This window comes from Gymnogyps californianus, chromosome 15 (assembly GCF_018139145.2).
Source record: "Gymnogyps californianus isolate 813 chromosome 15, ASM1813914v2, whole genome shotgun sequence".
In the NCBI taxonomy this organism is placed as follows: Eukaryota; Metazoa; Chordata; class Aves; order Accipitriformes; family Cathartidae; genus Gymnogyps; species Gymnogyps californianus.
Window position 1 is genome coordinate 2,467,471 of NC_059485.1, and position 22,051 is coordinate 2,489,521.

A 22,051-nucleotide genomic window follows, 5' to 3' on the forward strand; every position below is an offset into this window, starting at 1 on the left:
TGGTTTTTTCTTCCCCCATAAGGCTCTTTCTATTTGCTCTTTGAAATTCCCATGTAAAATCTGCTCGCAGTTCAAAGGTAGCCAATTTTTGAAAAATGATAACTTTACCACTTGATCAGATTAAGCGAAAGAGCCCACCTTTGGGCTGGGCCTCCACCCAGCCAGGGAAGGAGTGCAGTACATGTGCACGTTGCAGAGCATATCCCATCATGTGCAGTGGTTCCCACGTGCTCTCATGCTCTGAAAACGCCTTCCCTGTCTTCCACTGAAGATGAAATTTCTCCTCCCTGACATTCGTGGGGCTCTGACTGCTCTGAAGCCAATGCACACACACGCTTATTCCTGTGTAACGAATAGGTATTGCAGAGAGGAACCGGGATGGGAGGTCAAGCCACCTCCATCCCATGGGGACTCTGAAGGTTCCCAGGGGACAAGTAACAATGTGATGGAGCCAAGCGTGCAGACCTTGTATTTAGTGCCTGATCCCCAGCAACGCTGGTGTGAGCTGGCCAGGAACTTTTTTGGAGACCGTGTCAGGCTTTAAAGAAAATGAAGCAATATTACCAATATTGACAGGCAGCTGGTGGACCTCTGCTGTGCCTGCTCTCTGTCAGGAACAGCCAGCTCTGTTGCGCCAAATCCTCTCTAAACATACCCTGCTTGGGTGCACTCTTTAAGGCTCCATTGGGCAATGGGAATCTCGATTCTTCCCTCCCAGAGCTGCACCCTTTTCCTGGAAATCCTGATGTCAGGGCCTGCCCTGCAGCGGGCTGGGTCAAGACAGAGAAGAGTTAGGTCAGGTCTAGATGATGCAATCGTGCGAGATCACTGCAAGACCTGCCCTGCAGCTCCATCATTTGCCCATCCGTGTGCAAACATCGCTGGTACTTTGTCATACAAAATTTGAACATGAGACCCCATAAGACAAACAACGCCACTTGAACCCACTTGTTGTCCCAGTGGAATCTCATTCCATTTCATGGATGAGCGAACTTCTCAGGAAACCAGAGCTACTGAAGTTTCCCAGGTGCTCCAGCTCCCTCCTCTCCCTGTGTCATCTCAGCTTCTCGCAGCCTTGCCCAGCTCGGATCGGTCTGCAAGGCTGCTCCCTCCGCCAGCTCGGCTGAGAACTGACGCTCAGGGACATGAAATGGTTTGTGCAAGATCACAAAACCAGACGTGAAGCAGGACACGTACCCTGCTCTGGTTCCAGGCGCTACCTCTTCCCCGTGCCCGTCTCTGGAGTAAGAGGAAGCAACTACCGAAAGTTGTCCTCCTCCTTCTACCTGCATTGGACAAAGAGGAATTCAAGTATGCGGGCTGGGAAGTGCAATTCCCTGCCTCTGGCAGAGCTGGGGAGCCATGAAAGACAGCAGCATGCAAGGGGGAAGAAAACCAATGTCTCCAATTCCTGCTGTCCTTGGGGGCTTCTTTTGCAGGAATTTGACTTGTAGTTGAAGGCAGGGATCAGAAAATAGGGGCTCTTGTTTTCATTCCTACCTCTGTGGGCTTGCCCCAAAGCTCCGAGTGTCCCACAAATCCCTTCCCAGCCTCAGCCATGCAATGAGGCTCGAATCTTCCAAGGAAGGTACTCCACAGGAGAGGCTATCTTTGAAAGGATAAACTAAAAATAGCGATTATTGCTTTGACTCAGCCACCTCTAAAACAGATGAAATACAATTTACCCGACTCACAGAATTTCAGTAAGGTAAACTTGAAGAGCTGTAAGAACCCAAAGAGACAAGCATTATAGATATGTATATTAATTATATGTCACATGAGGGGGAAAAAAAAGTTTTGCCAAGTATCCAACAGCACTGCAAAGCCACCGGTCCGAAGCCCAGGGAAACAAAAACTCTTCCACAATCTCATTAAGCTTTGAATTGGGCCCTGGAAGAGAAGTTCAATTAATCCTCACTTGCAAGTTCGACATACATAGTATGCCTTAAGCCTTAAAGATGGTATTTTTTAAGATGACACTTTGTAAAATTATATTAATAAAACCAACTTTGTGCAAAGGTAACTCACTTTGTGACTCTGCAAACTGAAAGCTAAAGTCTTGAGAAATTACTCATAAGGAAATGAGAGAATTTTTAAATAAAATCAAATCCCACTTTGCACTTTAACGGAATATATTCATTTCCACATAGAAGGCATACGGACATTCAGGCACATTTAAACAGTGTTACATTTAAATTCGAAGTGTACGCTTTATTTCCAGGTGATTATACATCGCAGTAATTAAACAAAATGCTCTCAAAAACACCACGTTCCTGTTACTTTTTAAATGCTGGAATGCTTGAAGCACTCGCACAATTTCTATTTTTTTCCTGTAAATCTTGTACTTGACCCCCTTTTTCCAGGGGGTAGCAAGGCTGGGGGGAAGCAGCGGATAAAACTGGAATTTGGGGAGTTGCTTTTTTTCCAGTCGCAATTAGAAGGCTGGATTCCGCGCATAATTAGAATCAAATGCTCCAAATAAATACTGCAAAACCAGGGCTCGCTTGGAGAGGGGCAGCCCTCCGGATCGAGCAGGGAGATCTTTTAAAAAAAAAAAAGGAGATTTTGCTGAGGGGCCCGAGGCGCGCAGCCCCGCACCGGGGTCTCCCGCAGCCGGTGCTGACGGGGGAGATTTTGCTCGGCAACCCCCCCCGCCGCCCCCGCCAGACCCAAAGGCTCACCCCGAGGTGCCGCATCCTTCTCCAGACGGTGCAAAGCCACCGGCGTCGGGCGGGACGCGGGCAGGGCAGCCCCGGCTCTGCCCTCCCGGGGAGGTTTCCCCGGTGCCCGGCACCGAGCCCGGAGGTGGGAAGGCTGCGGGAGAGAGGAAAGGCAAGAAGGGGCGAGGGGAGGCGGGGGGCGCGGAGGGGCTCGTTTCGGTTCTTTCCAGCAATCCGCAGCTTTCCTCCGTTATTTGCGCGTTAGAGAAAGCGGGGAGCGCACGGCGGCCCGGGGGCACCGGGACTCGGCTGCCAGAGTGCTGCACCGGCTGCGGGGGCACACGGGCAGCTCCGGCCCCGCTTGCAACCGAGACGCACCGGTGCTTCTGTCGCGTACCGACCTCCCCAGAAGCCCCCTCGGAAAGGGGGCTTAAAACGTAACCAGCCGTCCCCAGGACACGAACGGCCCGGTCCGTCCCACCGCACCGGAGCCCCGGGAGGTGGCTGCTGCTGCCGCCCCATCCCGGCTCCGCTCCGCACCTCTTCACCGCGGCGACCCCGTCCCGTGGGGCTTGGGAAAGGGCTCAGCAACCCGCCGCCGAGCCCCGCAGCCCCGGTGCCCCCCCTGCCCTCCCTCCAAGAGGGGGTTCCCCTCCGCACACCGGAGGTATAAACCACATCCCCACCGTCGGGGGAGTCTCCGCCAGTACCGCGGTGCGGCGAAGCCCCACGGACAATTTGCAGCGGTAAAAGTAGGGGGGGGACGACGACTCTACACACCCCGAAAGAGGGCCCCTTCCGCGGCCGGGCCGCGTCCAGCCCCCCGCCCCAGGCGGCGGGACCTCTCGGTGGCAGCGGCGGCAGCGGGTCCGGTCGGCGGGACGAACAGAGTGCGGCCCCGCCGACGGGAGCGCCCCGCCCCTTATGTAAATGAGCGCTCCCGCTTCGCCAATGGGGAGCGGCGCCGGAGGCGGGGCCGCCTGCCCTCCCCTTAAAGTAACTTGTTGCCAGGGGCCGAGTTTCGCACTGGACGTGGAGCGCGGCGGCGGGGCCGGGCGCGGGGCGCGGAGCGGCGCGGAGCGGAGCGGGGCGCCGGGACGGCAGCAGGACTGGTTTTTGGTTGTTTTCTGTTTTTTCGGCTGATTTTTTGCGCGTTTGTGTCTTTGATTTTTATTCTTCTAGATTTTTTTTTAATTTTTTTTTTTTTTTCGCTTTTTAATCTTTTTCTCGCTCTTCGGGCGCCCGCGGAGGGGTGCGCGGTCCTCGCCGCTCCACCCGGGCACATCCTCGCCGTTGGGGCGGCTTTGCCCCTCGCCCCCCCTTTCCCCCCCTTTCCCCCCCCCACCCCACCCGCCCACTCCCGCCGCCACCAATGCTCAACATGACCGAGGAGCACGACAAAGCGCTGGAGGCTCCGTGCAGCCCCGCGGGCACCACCAGCTCCATGTCCCACGTGGACTCGGACTCCGACTCGCCGCTCTCCCCCGCCGGCTCCGAGGGTCTGGGCTGCGCCCCCGCGCCCGCCCCGCGCCCGCCCGGCGCCGCTCCGCTGGGCTCGAAGGTAGACGCGGCCGAGGTGGACGAGCGCTTCCCCGCCTGCATCCGCGACGCCGTCTCGCAGGTGCTGAAGGGCTACGACTGGAGCCTGGTGCCCATGCCCGTCCGCGGCAACGGATCCCTCAAAGCCAAGCCGCACGTCAAGCGGCCCATGAACGCCTTCATGGTGTGGGCGCAGGCCGCCCGCAGGAAGCTGGCCGACCAGTACCCGCATCTGCACAACGCCGAGCTCAGCAAGACCCTGGGCAAGCTCTGGCGGTGAGTCCCGGGCCGCGCATCCCTTCCCCGCGGGGCACCGCTCCGCGCCGCGCATCCTCGCTCCGGGCCGCGCATCCCTTCCCCGCGGGGCACCGCTCCGCGCCGGGCTGAGGGCGCGGGAGCCGCGCACAGACCCTCCTCACCCCCCACCCCCCCCCACCTCGCAGCCGGGCTGGACCGGCGGGACCCCGGTGAGCTGCCCGGGGAGGCGATGGGGGCTTTGCCTCGGGGTGCGCGGCTGGATTCTCCCCTCCCACCACTTTTTAAAATTCTTTTTTTTTAAAATCTTTATTTATTTTTTTGGCCGTCTGTGCCCGGGGGGATTCTTGAAGCGTTTCAAACTGAAGTGCAAAAATCCCCCAGAGCATGTCGGCACGCTGCAAAGGACATGCCGGTCCCTGCTCCGAAAAAGCCCCCGTGCAGGGGCTTGGGCGCCCACGGCTGCAGCGGGCTCGGCCGGGGTGCTGCCGATGGGTCCTGCCCCACACTGTGTCACGCGTGGGTTTTCCCTGCTTCATCACTGAGATGTGCAGCCTGGGCCCTTTCCTCTCCTGGCCAGGGTTTCCCGTGTCCCTGTCGCCAGGAGACTGAGACTTTTTATAATTGCTTCTTTTACAATGGCTTTTTCTAAAAGTTTTTTTTTCCTTGGTTTGCTTGCTTGTCGCTTAACAAGCTCTAAAACCAAACAAGCTAATTTTTCGCAGTTATTTTAATCTGCTTTCTAATTTCCCCTCTTATCTGCGTGCTTGCATGCTCAGCGCTGCCCACCGATGCAAACTTTTTTTGCTGGGCGGCATCTCAGTGCACTCTGCTTTCCAAAGCTCTGCGATGAGCCACGTTTTACCGTGTGGTATATTTGGTCGTGTCTGGCTGTACCAAACTTGCATCTTTCCTGCCTGTTTGGGCCAGCGATGCTCCCTCTGCGGTTTCAGACTCTCCAAGAGTTTGCAAAGAGAGGTCTGGGCGGGGGAGAGTTTTGAAAGAAATAATCCCATCGCTGTTGCCTTCGTGGTTTCTTTGTAAGCACTAAACAAAGCTGGAAATGGGCAGCATTGTTTGTCGCGGTGAGGGGGTGGCATTTGTAGGACAAACATAGGAATAATATTTGGCAAAGGCATTTAAAATGGGGCAGGGGGATTTTGTTTTGACTGGTTATTGGTATCCGTAGTGATCGGTGTCTTTTGAGCCTCTGTAGTTGGTATTTTTAACACATTTTTGCAACATAGTTTAGCTCTTTTTTGCCACAGCAAATTCGTTTTGTAATTAACTTTCTGGTTGCTCAAATCAGTGTATGGGAAGTGGGGATGTGTGAACCTGAAAACAGGCTGAAAACTTCTAAGGAAGAGACATTAATTTTGGATTTTTTTTTTTTCCCCCTCCTCCTTATTTAAAAAAAAAATCCATCCCAAACCAGTTTGTTAAGCGAAAATGAGAAACGTCCCTTTGTGGAAGAAGCTGAGCGGCTCAGGGTCCAGCACAAAAAGGATCACCCGGATTATAAATACCAGCCACGGAGGAGGAAAAGCGTAAAAGCCGGGCAGAGCGACTCCGACTCCGGAGCTGAGCTCAGCCACCACGCGGGCACGCAGATCTACAAAGCGGACAGCGGGCTGGGAGGCATGGCCGATTCCCACCATCATGGTGATCACACAGGTAAAGGACCCCCACGGGCAAAAAAAAAAAAATCTGCAGGTCACGGGCGCATTGGTTTGGGACATGAACCCGCTGGCGGGCACGGGCTCATCTGCCCCCCCGGATGAATATCGGTGGGATTGGGACCATCCAAAAGCAAGAGTCGTTGCCCTGAGAGCTGTGGTTTCGCACCAGGTTGTGAACGTGGCCACGGTTTTCTTTAGTAAATGCTTATAGAGTTGCCTGTGCGATAGGAAATCCCCAAAGCGCAGGGATCCCGGTTTCCCAGCTGGCCCGGGAGCGGGGAGAATTAATTGCGAGCTCATAAGGGTTAATAATCAGTTGGCCATGTGAAGGGTGCCTGGGGGAGCGGGTCCTGGAGACGCGGCTTCCCCCCGAAGCTCCCCGCTTCTCGGCGGCGCTGCGAATTGGCACGGGGTGCGTGTTGACAGATTCCAGGAGGATTGCGAACGTCCTGCAGCTTCAGACGCGTCTGCGCTCTCTCCCAGCCTGGCTGGGGATCCCGGCCCCGGCCTGCTCTGCCGGGACGGCTTCTCTGCCTTCAGGAGAGCCGGGCTGGCTTCAGGCTGCCTGTGGGGAGAGGCTGAGCAGGTCCCTCCGAATCCACCCGCTGGTTCTGCTTCCCAGGCGAGGGGGAGTTTGTGCAGGGTGTCCCGCCATGTCCCAGAGCGATCCTGATGGGCACAGCGTGCTCCCCGGCTTCTCCTTCCGACTGCGAACCATCACCCATGCGAGCGGTTTACCCCAGCCGAGGACATGGTCCCTGGCACGGTTGCAGGGCGACATCAGCCGCCTCCAACACGGGGCCGTAGATTTACATCCCCTTTCCCCTCTTGCAATAAGAGATGGGAGAAACGTGCATTTTTTTTTAATCATCCTTGAAGGAGTTGGGTGTTTTGTGGCCGCTCTTGTTAAAGCTTTGCTGTCCCTTTGTCCCCAGGCCAGACCCACGGGCCACCCACCCCACCCACCACCCCCAAAACCGACCTCCACCACGGCAGCAAGCAGGAGCTGAAGCACGAAGGCCGCCGCCTCGTGGAAAGCGGCCGCCAGAACATCGACTTCAGCAACGTGGACATCTCGGAGCTGAGCAGCGAGGTCATCAACAACATGGAGACCTTCGACGTGCACGAGTTCGACCAGTACCTGCCGCTCAACGGCCACGCCGCCATGCCGGCTGACCACGGCCCCAACGCCGCCGCCGGCTCCTACGGTGCGTCCTACTCCCACTCGGCCACGGGCACCGGCGGAACCAACCAGGTCTGGACTCACAAAAGCCCGGCCTCGGCATCGCCGTCGTCCGCCGACTCGGGCCAACAAAGGCCGCACATCAAAACGGAGCAGCTGAGCCCCAGCCACTACAGCGACCAGTCCCACGGCTCCCCCGCGCACTCCGACTACGGCTCCTACAGCGCCCAGGCCTGTGCCACCACCGCCTCCACCGCCACGGCCGCCGCCTCCTTCTCCAGCTCCCAGTGCGACTACACGGACCTCCAGAGCTCCAACTACTACAACCCCTACCCCGGCTACCCTTCCAGCATTTACCAGTATCCCTATTTCCACTCCTCCCGCCGTCCCTACGCGACACCCATCCTCAACGGCTTGTCCATCCCGCCGGCCCACAGCCCCACTGCTAACTGGGACCAGCCGGTCTATACGACCCTGACGAGGCCTTAAAGGATGCGTGGAGCCCCCGAGGGCTTCCCTGACGTATGCACTAATGAAGGAATGAAGACGAAGAGCGTGGAGTGCCGTGATAGTTTCCGAAGTGCCTCCTGAGCCACTGGGAACTCTGCTCGTTGCGACTGGATGTCCCCTTGCTTCAAAACTCTCCAAAAGGACAGAGCTCTATTTTTCTTTAATTAATACAATTTAAAAAAAATAAAAAAAATAATTAAAAAAAAAAAAAAAGCAAAGGACCAGCGATTCTTTTTGAATAAATGAAGGACAAAACCATTCGACTCCTCTGTGAGGACTGAACTGAACTTACTCGTCGTGGAAGTTGACAAGTGCAAAAGTGGAGCAGGGGGGTGGGAAGGGGGGGGAAGGAAAGAAAAAGCTGTTTGAGACTTTAAGGGTCTATTGCAATGTGAGGAATGGACCAACCTTGAGGGCAAGAACTCACTCGGACCAACGCGGATGAAACCCGAAAACCCGGCTATTCCGTGTAACAATCTCGTGGGAACGAACGAGTCTGGTGGGACCAACCAATTAAATGTCTGAAGTGTTTGTTATTTTAGTCAAGAGTTCTTCTAAGCAAGGTTTGGCTGTAATTAACATTTTGTTTTGTTTTTTGGAAGCTTAAAGTGTTTTTGTTTTTGTTTTTTAAATCTGTTAAATATGTATTTATGTTCTGTATTATTTTGTCTTTTAATTAATGAAGTAATTTTGTGCAAAAAGTAGAATTTTAAAAGATTTTAAAGATGGGGTGGGGAGGGAGCATAAAAATAGTGGAGATGATACAATAAAATGGTGTTATGAGTCTATAGATTTTCGTTGGTTTTTGGGTTTTTTTCGTTTTGAACCGCTGCAGCAGTTGCGTTTGAGAGAGGGGCGGAACGAATCTGCCCGTCGCAGACCTGGTCACCAACAGGAAACTCAAACGGGAAATGTAAAATAACAAGGCGGGGGGGGAAAGTTACTAATTAAATTGGGAGGCTAAAACGATTGCAAAAAGGAGCAGGCGATTTTTCTGGCTACCTGCTTTCGGGCGTTAAAATTGGATTTAAGGCATTGCAGAGTCTTTGTACACTTTCAGAACCAGGACTACTTTGTAGGAAGATGTAATTTAATGAGAAATTATCAACTTCTGCTTTAATTTTGGCTTCTAGGGACCAGATATCATCCATCAAGCTGTGAAACTAAAATCTTCTCCACTAAAAAATTTTTAGGTACTTAGTTTTAGACTAATATTTCATTGATATATTTCTACTTCTTCCATTGTATGCTGAGCATATAATAACCATCTATTTTATGGTAACTTGTGCCTTTAAAAACTTTGTAAATCTAAAAACACATTTCAGAGGTTATCATCTTTTTACCTTTTCTACGTTTCCTACTCTTTTTCTAAAAAATATTTTTTGCATATTTCCTTTTGGGGACGTGGGGGTGGGGGAAAATACAGAAAACTCATTTTTATGCAATCTATTTTTCTGTATAAAGTTTGAAAGACTTTGGCTGTTACTTATCTGTTCTCTTCACTAGCTTCTGACTAAGCAATGCTAACTTTTGTACAGATCAATTTGATAAAATTAAAAATTACTTTTTATCAAGTACGTGTTATGTTTTCTTTCTGCTTGAGCCTATTTCTATGCTGGAAAGAAACGCGGAGCACAGCTTCGAAGGAGATGGGCTATTCAGAATAAAACATTTTGACCAAGGTTTTCTGTTCTCCTAATGTCTTGGGTTTTGGTGGGGTTTTTTTTTCCTTGCTCCCTTTCCCTGTACTTAAAAAAAATCTTATGGCAAGACAGTGTTTAATTTTTTTTTTTTTTACTTCTTTGAGAAGTATATTTCCATGCCTGTAATCCCAAAGATTTCATAGGATTTCATTGAGACTGCTCACATGAGTAAGGCTTTGCGAGGTCAGACTGCATGGTTTGAGACCAAGTTCATTTTATTCTGTACAGCACGTAGGAATTTTACAATAACAAATTCTGTTTTCTGGTTGGCGAGCCCTTGTAAATACCTCTTGATTATGATAGCAACAAAATTATATGTTGCATGTAGTGGGGTTTTTTTTTTGAATACAGTCATTAAAATAGTTACATTTGTGACTTTTTTTTTTTTTTTTTTGCTTATATAAACTGAGTTGCAGTTTGGTTTCACCAGTTCAGACAAACCGGTGCAGGATTTTCAGGCTGGGCCCTAATTGGGAGGAAAGGGTTGGGATTAGGGAAATTCAGTCGCCCCTGCCTGAGAAACACGCTCCGGACTTGGTTGCAGTGCAGCGCTGTGGAAAATGTTTTAACATGGGGAAAATAAATGTGATGACAATTAATGAAGCTCAAGAACATTAACAAAGTCTGAACAACAGAGTCCCAAAGCAAATTTGCTGTTTGCAGTATCTGCCAAGAGCTATCTTGCCAGAGTGTCTGTAACTGGACACCATTTTCTCTTCGCTCATTTACAAAACTGCTGGCAAAATGACTTTATTACGCTATAAGCCAAAGCTGCAGAATAACTTTCAGAGGAGACTTTCTCTCCTCCTTTCTCCTCCCTCCAGTTACAATGTGAGTTTCAAGTCTTAATCCTAGCTCATGCTCGACAAACAAACAGATGCGTTTTGGCTTTGACTGTTCTGCGTGTTGAGGTAGGGCTTCCTCTCCAAAGTCACACACTTTGGGGGAAAAAAGGGTGAGATGGGAATATAAGTGCTTATCTTTACTTTCTTCTTGATGTTTAACAGCAAAGCTTACAGTGACTTCACTGATACCTGGATTAATCTTTAAAACAGTTAAAATACCTGTATGCGATGGTATTGTAAATCGCTCAAAATACTGAAATTAAAAATTGCACCGAAGCGTCTCTGACTCGTGGGAGAGCGCGATGGGGGTCTGTGCACCCAGCAGGATGGGTCCCAGTCGCAGGCTTGGGGAACATTACCAAGCTCTTCCCTCTCTCCTTTTTCTTCTTCTCCCGGCGTATGGTACCAGCCGTGACTTCCTAGCACGGGGTGACATCCAGCGAGTACAACGTCCTCGGCACGGCCAGGAGCTGCAGGGTGTTTGTGCGGAGACGTGCTCTCCTCCTGCGGTGGCTGCAGGAGCCTTGGGCAGCCGTGCGGCCCCCGCGCCAGCCTGGCGCCTGCACCAAGGAGATGTGCATCCAAAATCTGCAGATTTTAAATCCACTCGCTTTTGGCCATGCTTTTTTCCCACTTGTTTTTGCTTTCTACAAGCGTTGCAGGATCAAGTTAGCTTTTACTAATATTTGCAGAAACAAAATGCTATAGATCTGTACCGGTCAGTAGGTACAAGCGATAATGTCAGCCCTGGAGACCCCTCAGCAGCTCCCGTTTGAAGAGCTAATGCCACATGGTGACATTCAACTTTTTTTGGCATCCCGCAGAGTCGGGGATACTCACTGCACATTTGCTGTTGAGTAAAATTCGAAGACGTTACAAAATGGATGTTCAAGAAGGTGATAGGCAGGTAAAATTCACTGGCCTGAATAATGCAGTGACTCAGGCTTTAGGGTGCACTGGGAATTTCTAAGAGCACCAGAAGTTCATTCCCCACGCCTAGATTTACACTTAAACATACGAGTCTCCCATTTCATTTCCCTAGGAGAAAACCACTGATCGGGGGCACAGTTTATATTCAGAGAAGAGCATTTTGATTTGAAATTAATGCTGTTTACATAAATGCATTTTCATGCATTGTCCTCTTCTTCCATTTTATGTGTAGATATCATCTACAGAAAGAGAAGTGATTTTCCATGAGCCGAGCGTCCTTCCTGACGTGAATGGCAGCATTGTGCGTCCCGAGCTCGGCTCTGATGGCTCTTGTGTTGGCGTGAATCTGGAATGTCTCTGCAGAAGTCAATGAGATCAGGTGAAACCAAGACCGGCTTTTGACCCCTGGCTGTCAACAAAAGAGGGTTCTCAAGATAATTGCAGGAATACACGAGCGATAAAAGTTCCTCTTTTTTATTTTTGGTGCAGAGAATAATGAATGTTGCTATTTATCTGAATTGCTCAGAAGGTACTCTTTAGTAAGAAAGAGGAAATTAATTTTATAGACCGTATCCACATTCCTTCTGCATGGTGGAAAAAGTCCCTTCCCATCCTCCTTATTATAATTTTTCCTGGAGTGATATCAACTTTTGTTACACATTTTTTACAGTTGGGTATTAGGTTTATGGCAAAGAAGTTCTTAAATGGCATTTCTATGAGGGCGTTCAATTTTAATAAACTTCCACGCGAGTATATCCCGGCTCCCTGTCTATGGATTGACCTCCTCGGGATGTCCGGCTTTTCCAGCTGGGCTTGCCAAACCCAACCCGCAGCTCCGCTCTGCTGCGAGACGTGGGGCCACAAGAGTGGGGGTACGGGACAGCCCCCGCCGGGGGAGCTCCCCGGCCCTTCCCACGCAGGACTGCTCCCCGCAGGATCCCTGGGGATCTGAACGCAGGGATTTGGCCATTCTCACACGCTGCTCCTGGAAGCAGCAGCCGCAGGGCTGGCTGTCCTTGTCCGGCATCTCCAGCCTCATGCTCGATGAGACGAGAAGAGGCGTGCGGCCGTGCGGCCGCCCCCTCCCTCTGCCACGTTTATCCTCCCATTGCCAAGGCCGGATTCTCGCAGCCCCTGGCTACATGTTGCCTGTGATCTGGAGGCAAAAAAAATGAAATATAAAATAAAAATAACTAGAGACATGAGCGCCGTCTGGAGTACATGGTGTTTAAGCACCAAGAAGGCAGCAAAAGCCGTTTTCAGGTGAGCGGGCAGATGCTGCGGCCAGTGACCCGAGTAGGGCAGAGCTACGCTGCCGTGCAAAGCCGGAGAGATTTTGGGAGCAGGAGCAGCGGCGTGTGAACCCGTGGGAAGGCTCAGTGGCCACAGGAGCTGCTGGGACAAGGCTGGGCGAGCTGAGGAGGTGCTGCAGTGAACACAGCGTAGCCCAGCACCGGTCCCTGGGGAGCCCGGATGAACCCAACCCTTGGGGAAGGCTTTAAGGAGACTCCACTATTGCCCTATTTTCAATCTTCGAGAGCATGAGGTTGAGTCCAATAGATTTAGGGCTCTTTTAAGTCTGAAGGCAAATTTGTAAGCGTGAATTCACCAAGAAGGGCTCCAAACTCCCTTTCTGGGGGGTGGGAGTGAAAGCAGCGAGTTTCACATCAACTCCTGACCGCTCCGGGAGCGATGCACGGAGGAACCCCAGCTCCCAAGAGAGACAACGCCCCGTACCTCACCACTGCCCTGCTCTTCCTTGGAGACCGTGCAGAGGCTCCACATGTTTTTGGGGGGTTCGTCACATGGCACCCTAATTAACAAAGGGAGGGGACTGCGGGAGCCAGGGAGACCCAGCCCAGCCCCAGTCCTGTCTCCTCTGCCACCGCCCAGCTGAGTCAGGGTGGTGGCATTTTAAATTCACTTTGTATGTGTTATATGCAGGAATTAAGGATGGCACCAAGTGGCAAAGGATGAGGCTCGGGGAGGGGAAGCCATTTCCCAAATGAGTCAGCAGGAGTTAAAAATAGTCACCCGGAGCCCAAACCACGGAAAATGGTGCTTATTACAAATTGCTTCGTTCTTCTGCCGTTCTGCAACCCCAGCCCGCGCCGGAGCCGCAGAAGTTGCAGGGCAATCCCTGCCGGCGCAGTGCGATTCAGGGGCTGCTCCCTGAGAGCGAGCGTGGGGTTTTGGGACCGAGAGCCCTTCGCTCAGCCCGGGCGGCTCGTGGTGGGTCTCAGGCCACGGGGTTTCTGTCGCAGAGTATTTGCAGAGAAGTGCAGATTTCAGTAGCGGGGCTGTGGCCGGAGCGGCGGCTGGCTTTGTGGCTTAGGTGGAAAGTGAGTTTATTTTTTTGCAGAACCTCGCTGCACGACGAGGGAAACAGCAGGCAATGTCTTTCCATAAAACCACACAGTCTGCGCTGAAAAAAAACCAGTTTTAACAGGGCTCAGAAAACAAACCTACCCCCAGCTTCTGCTGCAGCCTGCCAGCGCTGCTGCCCACTGGAGAACCACTGCAGTGGGACAGGAGTCACCGGTGGGGTGGCTGCTGCCACCAGCCTGGGGGCTCTTGCTCAGAAATGGTTTGGCACTGGGAAAAACACCATGGGTGCTGCCGAAAGCGGGGCTCTGCCCTCCCCGCGCTTGAAAGAGCCGCCAGCGTTCCTGCTGACCCCTATTAAGCTGCTCCCATATGGACGCGGAGCTCAGCCATGCACAGTGTGTCACTGGCTTAACTGGAGTGTTGGTTTTGACCTGATTTAGTGAAGCCCGTGCAAAAAAAAAAAAGCCAGTTGGACACACTTATTCAGGTTTAAAAGCTGGCTTCTTTCAGTTTATCTTAAACCAATTAGGAATGAAAAACAAGCCACTCCTAATCCAAAATAAGAGAGTGTCCCTCCCTGCCGCCGCCACCCGCTCCCGGGGCTGTGTTGGTTTAGGGAAAGCGATGCAAAGCTGCCGGCGCGGGTCGGAAAGCGCTGCCCGGGCAGGGGCAATGGCACCCGCACACCCGTCCCGCCGCGGCTCCGCAGCCCGGCCGCTCTCGCAGCCGCGCTGGCATCGGCTCCTGCTCCCCGTATTTGTTTGTGGATGTGTGCGCAGGCAATATTGTGACTGTCAGAGACGTGATATTAAAATATTTACCCAAAATACCTCTGCCTGCCTTTCTCCTCCCCTTGCTCGTCCCCTTCCTCCTCCTTTTTTTTTTTTTTTTTTTTTTTTTGTTGTTGTGTGTCTAAATTCCCAATGTAGTGATGGAGGTCTTCACCCAGGAAAGGGTTAAGCATTTTGAAAGGTCTTGTTTGAGGTAGAGTGAATTTTAACCACCACACACATAACGAATGCGAAACAGCCTGAATTGCTGGTGAGGAGCCAAGAGCACAAGAGAGGAGCTGCTGAATTTTAATGATTCATTATTGCATGGAAGGCCTTTGTCTTCCTTTATCCGGTGCACAATAAAAGAATTAATTGGACAGAAAATGGCAGGGCAAAGAACTGACAAGTCATTAAGGGGCTCTGAATGGCTGATTAGGTGCACATTGGGGGTGGAATTTCAACTGCACTGTTTCAGCAAGGGCTCCGGAATAATAATGGCATGGCACAGTTTATATTTTGTATGCAGTACCAGAAAGGCCTTTATGTCGGCATTGTGGTGCTATTTATTATGCTGTCTATTTAGCCATTGTTGGCATTGTGTTTGCAATAAGAATGCACAAACAAAGTTGGGATTTTTTTTTTTTTTAACTTTGCGAAGGCAAAATAATTGGGAATCAGAATCTCGCTCCGCGGATAGTTTTATTAATTTTTGTCTGTGTGTCCAGAAACGGCAGTAAATATTTAGACTTGCGAGAAGTAGCTTCATTTAGAAAAAGGAAAAGAACTAATAAACTTCTCCCACTTCCCCACGTTCCCAAAAAGCCGCCGTTCGGGGAAGCCTCGTGCAGCTGGTGGAGCCCCCGCGAGCGATGGGGCACTGACCACTTCCACACCCCGACGCCGGGAGGATGCAGCTCAAGGAAAAGCAGCCAACTGGAATTATTGGTAGCTAGGAAGTGCATTGAACATCTCGCACATGGATCCTTTGAGGCGGCTTCTGCCAAAGTTTCGTTGTTGTTGTTGATGTTAAGCAGTTGCCGGCAAGTTATAATAAAAACCACACACACAGAAGGGAAAGAAAGAATAAATAAAAATCCCAGCACGTTGGGTAGGTGTGATTTTGATGAGGAATGCACTTTTTTTTTTTAAAAGAGGATAACAAATAGGAATAGCAGTTTTCTGTCAGGTCTGTGCACAGCTGGTTGAAAGTTTCAGGGGAAAAAAAGGAAACTTTCATGAAGATACGGCTTTTTTTTTCCTTGCAAGTGATTCATTACAGCCCGATGAAAATAGAAAGCTGTCACCTTCACGTAACCTAGAGATTTTCACACGATAAAAGATTACATTTTAAATTTTGCTCAAAAGCTCACAGAGGATAACTTCATTTCTGACAACCTCCTTCCTGTCCTCAGGATGCCGCCCCACCTCGCTGCTGCGTGATAACCAAGTGCACAGACGCCTTCCCCCTCCCGCATCACAAGCAGCGAACGCCCCTCCGCCTGCCCGGGTACCGGGTACCGGGGAGCTGCGCTCCTACGTGCTCGCTGCCGGCCGAGGGGCTGCATGATACCACAGATGAACTCCGTACTTCCAAGGAACAGAGGAGCAAAAGCCACCGAGTACTGATGCACCTCGTCCAGCTGCCCCTGCAGCCTGCCTGAATCCTCCTGCCGACTTCTGCAGGGAGCTGGGATGGACTGAGATGGACTGGGATGGACTGAGATGGACTGGTCCCGGCTCGCATGGGCAGCACGGAGTTGCCAGCTCTGCCTCTGCATCCCAAGCCATACCCCATCCCCGTTCTTCCCCTCCCGCCCCGGGAGCCCAGGTCAGGGAGTTTTTAGCACCACGTGCATCGCCGCTGCCCCGCTGGGATGAGCTCACACACGCACATCCTTCAGAAAACGACCTCTCCGGTCCCGGCTGGAGGAAACAGCAGGGATAGTTTGGTTTTCTCCTCCTCCGCAGTCTTTGGTTCCTGGTTTTCCTATCCGGGCGGGCTGGGGGCAGAGCGAGTCTCATCCCCCACATGATGTGGGGCAGAGCGGGCTGGAGCTGCCCACCAGGCGCTGGAGCAAGACCCAGGGAGAGAGCGAGGGGTGTCACCCGCCACCGCTGGCACCGAGGTGTCCCCACAAAGCCCTTTACAGAGGGAGGCTGCAGAGAGAAAGCAGGCTCCGCAGCCACCCGTTTGCAACAAATCTCCCCCAAACCAGCAGCCCAAATTGAGGTACCCACACAGGCGTCTCGCACCTCTGCTCAGGGCCTGGCCCTTTCTCACGCGTCTCTTTATTTTTTTTTTTCCTATGGGCTAATAACGGGTTAACAATATATATATAAATTTGAAAACGTGAGAGGGGATTTGGGTGTCAGGGAGATGGATGAGCTGCAATCTGAAACTTTTTAGGTAAGAATAAGTGAAAAGGAAAATGGGGTTATTACAAAAAATGCCATTCTCAGTAGAATACAGCCCTTCTATAATAATATTTTAAGAGGTAGTTAGTGGCACTCTTCATTCGGGAAAGTAAAGGCATGCATGTCAAACAAAAATAAAATAAAATAATAAAAAAAGAGGTGGGAAGGTAGCTGGTTCCACTGGAAATTGTAATGTTCCTCCTGAGACTTTATCTTCTTAACGCTGTGAAAGGAGAAAAAAAAAAATACATTGCCATTTGCACTCCTTCGTTCGTGCTGCAGCTGGGAAGGAGGCAAATGGAAAAGCGGTTGTTGGCGACGAGGGGTGCACTGGCCGGGGAGCGCTGGTGCCCGCCGAGCCGGGGCACGCCACCACTGCTTGCTTTGCCACCGAAGACGGCTCTTGCTGCAATCATCTTAGACATCTTGGCCCCGGGAGCTGAGCCGTGAGTCACCCACACGCTATTCGAGCCCAGCGAGTCACCTCTTCCTGCAAACACCCCCTTTTCCTAACAAGGAGGATTTAATGCAACCCCCGATGAGAGCCTCTGCAGGTGGGTAGCAATTTCCCAGGCTCTCGAGGTCCCCCAGCGCTTGCTCCTGTCCCTCTGAAGCTCTTGCTGCTCCGGGGCCACCTGAATCCCAGAAGGTCTGTTGGCTTTGAGAGCCTCTCCTGGTCACCAGATGGAGATGGGGATAAAGCTGGACCCAAACGGACAAAATTCAGCCAGGGATCCAGATATTCTCAACATTTGGGAGAAATCAGATCGGCAGAGGAGGAGCTTGGAGCAGCGTCTATCAGAATGAAGTCAGGTGAGAGCTTCAGAGCCAGATTCCGACCATCCCTTAAGAGCTGTGTGTTCAAGCCCTGGAATAGTTGGCTGAAATCCACGCCTGGTGATGGGATACAGAGAAGTTAAAAACGTATCTAAAACACTTAACAAAATTCCCAGATGGAAGCAAGTTTATTTTTTTAATGAAAATAACTTAACAAAACATCCGAGCAGTAGATGTTTGTGTTCTATTTCTGGGAATGCAGGAAAGATCCTCTGAAACCCCCCAGAAAAAAGAAATGCTAAAACAATCAGCCCCAAACTACGTAGATATTCAGATCTGCTTGGAAGAAAGAGGGAAGATGGAAATATCTGCACTGGAAGAGAGCAAAGGTCTGTCTCGGGAGTATCCTGCAAAGGCACATGTAGGTTTGCCATGCAGGAGCAAACAAAAACCCCCTCTAAACCAGGGAAACAAACTGGGCTTGTGTAAAATAGCCCTTCCCCTGGTCTCTGCCAGCCTCTGGCAATCAGCAATTGCTGTGAGACACTTGCGTTGCCTCAATGCTATGCCTAGAAGTTGCATATTTTCCATGAATTTGTCTAACCCTCCTTTGAACCCAGCTCTGCTCTTGGCCTCTGCCTGTGGCAGAGCTCTGCGGCTGAACTGTTTGCTCTGAAAAAAAATTAGAAGTCTTTCTTTTTATCTAATTTCAGCTTTCTGTTCAATTACTGTATCATGAGACACACCAGGTAATGGCAAGAATAATGTCTCCTTTCCCCTTCTCCTTTCCCCATTTGGTGCTTCGCTACCTACACCAAAAGACCTCAGTCTGGGCTGGAAAGAGCCTGCTAGAAGCAAGTAACATATTTCAGCTCCGAACCTAAAATATCTACTTTGGGCAGAATTTTGTCCCTGTCTCTGACTCCACGTTGGGGCCCGATACGCTCCTGGCGCTGCTGCTGGTGACATTTGTCTCATCCCAGTGTGAAAAATGGACTTTAAACATGCTTTAAAAGTCAGGGTTTCCTGGTTTCTGAGCAATAAATCCTGCTTTTTGGGCCATGCCTTCCGAGTGATAAATTTCTAGATCTCTGGGAAAATACACTCTAGGGAAAGCAGACAAAGCAGAAAAAGCTGTAGCATTGCCTGAAATGACATTTATATCTTGGATGGCGAAGCAGCCACGACAGGACTGTCATGCACATGCCTGCAGGAAGGAAGGACGGACCCGGTGGAGCAGATGGAGCTTTCTTAGGGAAAGGCAGGCAGAGCCGGGGCTGGACTGCCACCAGAGACCGGGAACGGGACAGCCAGATCCCAAACTGGGTGATGTCTCCTCATCTTGCCCAGGCTCGGGGCACCCCGGCTCACCTGGGAATTGCCATTTCAGGAGGCTGAGACCCGGGGTGCAGAAGACATTCCCCCGTCCCCTCCCACGGGGATGGCTGAGCTCCCCCACGACCCACCACCTCCCGTGGGCTCGCGGGATTTCCTGAGGTTTCAGGGCCACCCAGCCCAAACCCCAGGATACAGATTTTGAGCCCTAAATGTCTTAAATGGCATCTTTTAGATTTTTCCTTTTGCCTAATTACAGGGATTTATTTTTATTACCACTACGGGCTCGTTCCAAAACCCAGTCGGCTCAGCAGAAGGCTTTCACAGGCTTTTGGATCAGACCTAGGCACTTGGTGTAGTTTTTCCTGTGAGAAATTATCCATTATTTGCTGGTTCTCATTTAATTATTAAACAGAAGCTGCAGATATTAAGCTTCCAGGTGCCTTGAAATCAAGGACAAGACTCCCGTTGCCTTCAGGAGGTCCCTGGATTTCACTCCGGCTCCTGACACAGCGGTGAGTTCACAAACTGTGAAAAACGGATCCGTGTTGTCATGTTACAGGTCCAGTCCACTGTGTTTGGAGCCAAACAGTCACAGCAGTCAGACATACTGAGATGGACTTTGGCCAACGTTTCTGCAGTCCAGCCACAACTGAGAGCTTAATGCACCTCTGCCTATAACATCTGCTCTACCTTCTTGGGAACGGTACTCGCCGTGCCTCTAATCGCTTCAAACGTCGTTGCTAAACACGGGGATTAGGAAGGATTTGAGGCATCTGCTCCCTTGTGATCTGAGCTTCAGCTCTCTCGGGGTGTTGTATAAAGGTGAGAAACTCTAATGCTTTCACCTTGGTTAAAACTCTTGAATATTCTCGAAGAGCATAGAAAATGAAGAAAACTTGTCTTATTATTCTCACGGCAGTTTTTCTAGCTTGAGGTGTGTCCCATGTGGGACCTTGGAGGAGAGCCGGCAGAGGACCCCACTGAGCATGCAAGGATGCGGTTTAGGAAGCAGAAACATTTTAATTCCTTTAACACCATTGAGTTTTGCCGTGGACTTCATTGGATACTGCATGACCTTTGGAAATGGGCTTTGCCTCTACCTTAAACACTCAAAAAGTTGCTCTTGGTGTGCATCACCCTATACGTCTATCATGCCATGGGCTCACCCAAGCCCAGAAATGCTCTTTTCTCCCCAGCCCTAGAGCAGCGCGCATAGGGATGATTTCCCCATAGGTTCCCCTATTGCAATGGAGCGCACGGAGAGAAAAATTCCTACAGCTCTGTCTTCATCGAGGGTTATCTGATGCTGTCTATACTCAAGTGGACTCTGGTTTGAGCTAGACTTGCTGGAGTACGAGAGGTGGGATGTGAACTGCTGCTGCAGAGACTGACGGTAACTGAATGCAACACATTTTCCCACACTGAAAATAAGCAATTTCTGACTGAAGTGCTGACTTGCTCTTTGAATGGAGCGCTTGACTATTCTCTGTAGGAAGAAGCGTTCATATACAGGGATTTCAGAAGTAACCAAGTCCTGGAGTAAAATCTTCACCCTCAGGACACCTGTCCCTCCCTTAGAAATTAATTCAATGCCATTTCTGTAGGTGTAAAGCTCTATAGCGGCAGTTAATATATGCATACTTCTGGGTTCCCTCATTACCATTTCAGTTGGCTCGTTTACATAATAACACAGAACAGAAGATCATTTGCATAAAATTAAAAAAAAAATCAAATAACTGAATGTTGCTTTTATTTTGAAAGGCGCAGAGAATGAGCCTGTGAAGTTATTTATATCCCCAAAAGTACCAAGGAGGCTAATCGGCAGGGAACCGTGCTTTCTGCACAAAATGGGACTTGACCACTTCAATTTATTCATGAAATATTAGCTCACTTAGTGGAAGAGTTTTTTAAGCAGCTGGGTTGGAGCTGACGGGAAAGCCCCTCCCAGCTGCAGCGGGATCAGCACGACTCGGAGCCAGACAAAAGTAAATTCCCCCAGCTCCGGTCCCGCGCAGCACCTGAAGGGGCTGGGGAATGAGGGGTCCGCTCCTTGGTTACGGTCGGTGTGACAGAAATATGCCATTCTCTTCCACCACTTCTCCCTAATGGTCATTTACCTAATCTGGGGGTTTTACACCCACCCCCTCCCCGGTGCTGTGATGCTCGAGCACCTTCATCTACAACCAAGAGCCGGAGCAAAGCTCCTCGTGGGCTTCCCGGGTTCACTGTTGCGTCCTGATTTCTTCTGCTCCTCCCAATTTCCACAGCCAAATATTCCCATATGAGCAGCCCTTGGCCATCCCATCTGATGGGTCAACGTTGCTATTGGTGTAACAACAGCAATGTGGTTTTGCAGCGAGCGGAGTCACCACCAGCAGAATACACCCTCGGGTTTCAGGGGCAGGGAAAGCCGTGTGCCAGTACTCAGCACGGACAGACGTGGTGGTGTGGGTTACGTGGGGGAAATGTGAGACTGAGCAGTAAAACATGTACTAATTTGGTATTCAAGGTGTGTGCAAAATGGCCATATTTGCATGAGAAAATTTTGTTGGGAGAAATCTTAGGCCAAATCCTATTTTCATTTATAAGCCTCCAAACACACAGCATCTTTACTGGCACCAGGAATGTTACTTCAGGTTTGCACAAGGGTAATGAGAGCTGAACCTGGCCCGAGAATACCCCAAGCCTATGAAGCACCGAGCTCTTTATTACAGCAACTCCTGGTGAAACCGTCACTGAAATTAAACTATAACCTCCTCTAACAAGCTGGCCTCTACATTTTTAACAACGGTGCAAATCCTTCTGTAGATTATTGGGGTGAGCAATGCCGAACTTGGCAAGTTCGTGCAGCGCAGATGGCCTCAAGTTTGGAAACGTGACCCTGAACTGCCTCCACTATCTGTTCTTTGGAGACCGGCTCTGGACTGTGGGAGCACTGGGGCAGAGGGACAATGGGACAATGTTTGTGCTGGGATGTCCCTGTCCCACAGCATGATGCTCCGAAACAAAGTCCTAGCGCAAGCGTGTGAGCGGCTGCCCTCCGCCCCCCCGGTACACCAAAATGAATATGCATTGTTGGGCATGGGTGTGGTGGGTTTCAGCACACTGAGCCTGCC

At 50.9% G+C, this 22,051-nt stretch overlaps 1 protein-coding gene across 1 annotated transcript; it reads left to right on the plus strand.

Moving 5' to 3' along the window:
- Window positions 1–4,032: 4,032 nt before the first annotated feature.
- Window positions 4,033–8,150, plus strand: SOX8 (SRY-box transcription factor 8). Its single transcript, XM_050906031.1, has 3 exons — window positions 4,033–4,475; window positions 5,890–6,128; window positions 7,069–8,150. Exons 1-3 carry the CDS (start codon window positions 4,033–4,035, stop codon window positions 7,803–7,805), a joined length of 1,419 nt encoding a protein of 472 aa, XP_050761988.1. The 3' UTR covers window positions 7,806–8,150.
- Window positions 8,151–22,051: the final 13,901 nt, after the last annotated feature.